The 3,553-nt window shown below is 60.0% G+C and overlaps 1 protein-coding gene across 1 annotated transcript; it reads right to left on the bottom strand.

The window, feature by feature from the left end:
• Positions 1-926: 926 nt before the first annotated feature.
• Positions 927-3,316, bottom strand: PAFAH1B3 (platelet activating factor acetylhydrolase 1b catalytic subunit 3). Its single transcript, XM_028087987.2, has 5 exons — positions 3,032-3,316; positions 2,760-2,849; positions 2,029-2,145; positions 1,828-1,950; positions 927-1,251 (listed from the first exon to the last, which is right to left on the bottom strand). Exons 1-5 carry the CDS (start codon positions 3,107-3,109, stop codon positions 964-966), a joined length of 696 nt encoding a protein of 231 aa, XP_027943788.1. The 5' UTR covers positions 3,110-3,316; the 3' UTR covers positions 927-963.
• Between the last annotated feature and the right edge of the window lie 237 nt (positions 3,317-3,553).

The following is a 3,553-nucleotide window of genomic DNA, read 5'->3' as shown; positions in this document are numbered from 1 at the left end:
CCTGTGTGGCTGCCCACTCTCAAGGGAGATGGGGTGTGGGTTGTGCTGGTCCTGTCCCCAGATGGGCAAGGAGCTATACACTAGCTATATGCTCCCCCCGCACCTCACTGCGGGGCGCAATTCCAGGACCCACCCTCCCGACACTGTGGGCCGAGGACCCGGACTCGCCGTGGACCGAGCAGCCTCTCTCCAGCCCTGGTGCTTGGGGCTCACTATGCCTACTCTCTTTCACAGCCATCCAACAGGAGGCCGTTTGGGGAAGGGGTCAGGTGAGGTGCTACAAGAAGGGCGGTTCACCCTTGAAGTTCCAGCTGGACCTGAGAGGTCTGAGCCTCGGTGGTGCGGGGCAAGGGACAGTGCTCTTCTCGGTGATTCCTGCTGCCCCCACGTGGCCCGAGCCAGCACTGCAGCCAGGCCCACTGGAGCTTCTCCCGGGTCACATCCCTTGTGGCCAGCCTGAGGACCGTGCCCCTCTGGCGAGACAAATACCCATGCCCTGTGTAGAGGGAAGGCTGCTTGGGATGGGAGGGTCAGGAAGCTTCTACAGGAAGTGGCATCTAAGCTAAGACCAGAGCACCAGAAGTTCCAGCCAGGGGAGGATCTGCAGCAAAATGGGGAGGGCAGCTTCGGATGGGCTTTGACTGCTGGGTCACTATGTTCCCAGAATTCTTACTTAACCTCGACGGTCTAGGGTGGCGTTGACAAACTGGTTTCGCCGAGTGTCTTACTGATGGGCAGTGCCTGTGTGCAGCGTTCCCAATAGTAGAAACCTGCCAGATTCTGTAAGAACCAGAGTGCCTTGATGGATCAGCAGATGCCTGCTTCAGGCAGAAACAGGACACCCTCCAGAGCGTCAGGGTCACAGAGGTCAAAGCTGAGGTGGAGGGACCCAGAAGGGCTGGGCCATAAAGCAAGAAACGGGAGACTGAGGAACGAGAATTTAATGTCGGGGAAGGAGGATGCTTAGGGTGCAGCCTCTGGCAGGGGGACTCCCTGGCCCTGGTCTTGGGCCAGCAGACGCAGAAGCAGGGAGTGCAGGGCCCGACAGACAGGTGTGTAGCCCAGGCGGCTCAGATGCAGGTAATCGTACATATCATGGTGACTTATGGTACCGTCTGAGTGCACAAAGCCAGGGTCGGCATCCAGGAAGTGGGCCCGTGGGTGGCCAGCCAGTGCTGCTCGGACCAGCTCGTTCACCCGTTGGTTTTTCTCACGAAGTGGGTTAGGGTGCTGGCCCCTCGGAAGCAGGCCCTGAGGAAGGGCACCAAGAGTTGTGAGGAGCCATCCTACCGGCATCTGGGTATCCTGTGCTCTGGGCCAAACCGTTCACCCTCACCAAGGAGTGGTGAATACCCTGTGGAATACACTAGGGATGGGAAAGCGGGGGGGATTGGCAGGATGATTCCCGATACCGTGTCTGAGACTCCAGTTCAGCAAGAACCTTCTGGGTGCCAGCCCCTTGCCAAGTATCAGTCCTAAAAATGTCAACAGCGTGGCAAAGGGTCAATCCCTCTTTCTGAGGAGGGAAGGTTCTGGCCGGAAGTGATGGAGCCTGGATCCACCCTGGGAATGCCTGACGACTTCTGGCTAATTGTTTTGAGTTTTGCAACACCCCCAGAACCTTCAGCAGTTTCTTGGGCAAAAGAGGCTAACTGGTCCCTGAACGTGACTTTAACTACAGCCGCTGGGTGTGTAGCAAGCCTCGATGTGAGCTTTTGCCTGAAAGCCACTTCTCTGCCACCATGCTGCCCAGAACCTGCTGCGGCTGCACCTGAGGGGGTCCCGGACCACTGCCATTCTTTCTTCCCTGACCTCCCACCATCTCACCAGCACCACGACCCGGGCCTGGGGCTGCCGTTGGTTCACCAGTTGCACAATGGCCTTGATGCCACCAGTCACTTGCTCCGCTGTGTGCCCGTGGTTGTTGGTACCCACCCAGACCACCACGATCTGTGGAAAGAGAGGCAGGAAGCAGTGGTAAAGGGGGAGGCCTAGGGTGCTTTCGCTGCCCACCCAAGCTCCGCTCACCTTGGGCCGGATGTGTTCCAGCTCTCCATTCTCCAGCCGCCAAAGCACATGTTGCGTGCTATCATTGCCAATGCCAAAGTTAAGTGCGTGCAGGGGAGAGAAGAGCTCCCGCCAGATCTGTAGACAAGAAGTGGTGTGGGCACAGGGGCGTTGGCAGCAGGGACCACGGCCCTCTGAGCGTGCACCAAATGTCAGCACGGAAGAGCCCTGTCTTACGGAAGGAGTCTGGTCAAAACCTCACTTTATGCAAACCTAGTATAGTCTCCCTTTCACAGAGCCCCACAGAAGCCAGACTCACTTTATGGAAACCCACTGGGCTTGAGTCACGCATTGAACCACTAGCCTTACAGTTGATGAAAGCCATTACGGTTTGACCTCACTCAGTGGAAAGATAACATAATTGAGCCCCCTTTGTGGAGAGCTATTACGGCGGACTTTTCACTCTGGGGAAACGCTGCAGCTGTGCGGCCATTCAGTAGGGCTGTGCACTCCCTGAAGCCAACAATAGAGTCTCACCTCAGGCAATCTCGCAAGAAAGCCTCAATCTGACAAAGATTGGTCACACAGTTCCTTCTCAGTACAATGTTGCCCCTTACACCAAGATTTGGGGTGTGGGGTGCTGCCCGAGGCTACTCCGGGAACCTCATACTCTGTCTGGGCTGGGGTCTGATCCAGGCGTGTCAGTGAGGGCACAGGCCCGGGTGGGGCAGGGGGACGGGGACGGGCCTCACCTCGCACTGGTGCATTAGCTGGACCAAGGAGTCCCCGATGAAGACCACTTCGGGTTCCTTATCTTTGCTGTCGGCCACGAACCGATGGTGCTTTGGGGACGTACAAGGGGGAGTGAATGGCACGCGCGCTCCTGGGCCCGCCCCGCTCCGCTCCCTTAGGCAGCACCCACCCGACTGCCCGGTTTCCTAATCATGTACAGAGAGCGGGGCCGCACAGCTGCTCTCCTGAGGCCCCTCCCGGACTCCTGAGTATCGCGGGCCGGGTCGCTCACCAGGGACATCCAGCGTCCGTCGCCCTGCACGTCCTGCACCGGCGTGGGCTTGCTGGCTGGATTCTCCTCTCCGCTCATCTTGGCGCCGCAGCTCCTGCAGGATGGGCGAGCGAGGCCGACCCGGGAGAGTTGGCCGAGGAGGTGGCTTCGCCACGCCCACCCCTCCCTTCCCGGCAACAATGGACGGTCCCGACGCCCGCACTCCAGCGGGGACGACGGCCGATCCCGGGCGCCGCCTCCTCTGCAGGAGCGGAAACGTTCACTTCGAAGGGGAGGCGGAATCGGGAACACATGCTTCCCCCGCGGCGGCCGCGCAGTGGACTCGCCCAGCGCTTCCCGCCCGGGCCTCCCTCTCCCTCTCCCTCTCGCGCTCTCTCTCTCTCTCCCTCCCTCTCTCTCTCTCTCTCGGGCGGCGGCCGCTAGCGCACCGGGGCACCTGGGGACGGGGAGGCGAGACCATCCAGCACCCGTGGGGGAGGGAGAAAGGACCACACCGGTGTCAGGGGGAGGGGCGAACTACCT

The sequence above is a fragment of the Eumetopias jubatus genome, unplaced genomic scaffold, assembly GCF_037043125.1.
Source record: "Eumetopias jubatus isolate StellerSeaLion01/CBP00866 unplaced genomic scaffold, mEumJub1_p1.0 scaffold_10, whole genome shotgun sequence".
NCBI classification, from domain to species: Eukaryota; Metazoa; Chordata; class Mammalia; order Carnivora; family Otariidae; genus Eumetopias; species Eumetopias jubatus.
Note: the sequence above shows the minus strand (reverse complement) of the source record. Positions and strands in the feature narration are given on the sequence as shown.

What these genes read in the sequence shown, in the direction of transcription:
- PAFAH1B3 (XM_028087987.2), bottom strand. Translation starts at nt 3,109, where the DNA reads ATGAGCGGAGAGGAGAATCCAGCCAGCAAGCCCACGCCGGTGCAGGAC. An exon ending in TGGAACACATCCGGCCCAAG is followed by an intron (nt 1,951 to 2,028) that starts GTGAGCGGAGCT and finishes CTCTTTCCACAG; the next exon opens with ATCGTGGTGGTCTGGGTGGG. An exon ending in AGGCCCGGGTCGTGGTGCTG is followed by an intron (nt 1,252 to 1,827) that starts GTGAGATGGTGG and finishes GCCCTTCCTCAG; the next exon opens with GGCCTGCTTCCGAGGGGCCA.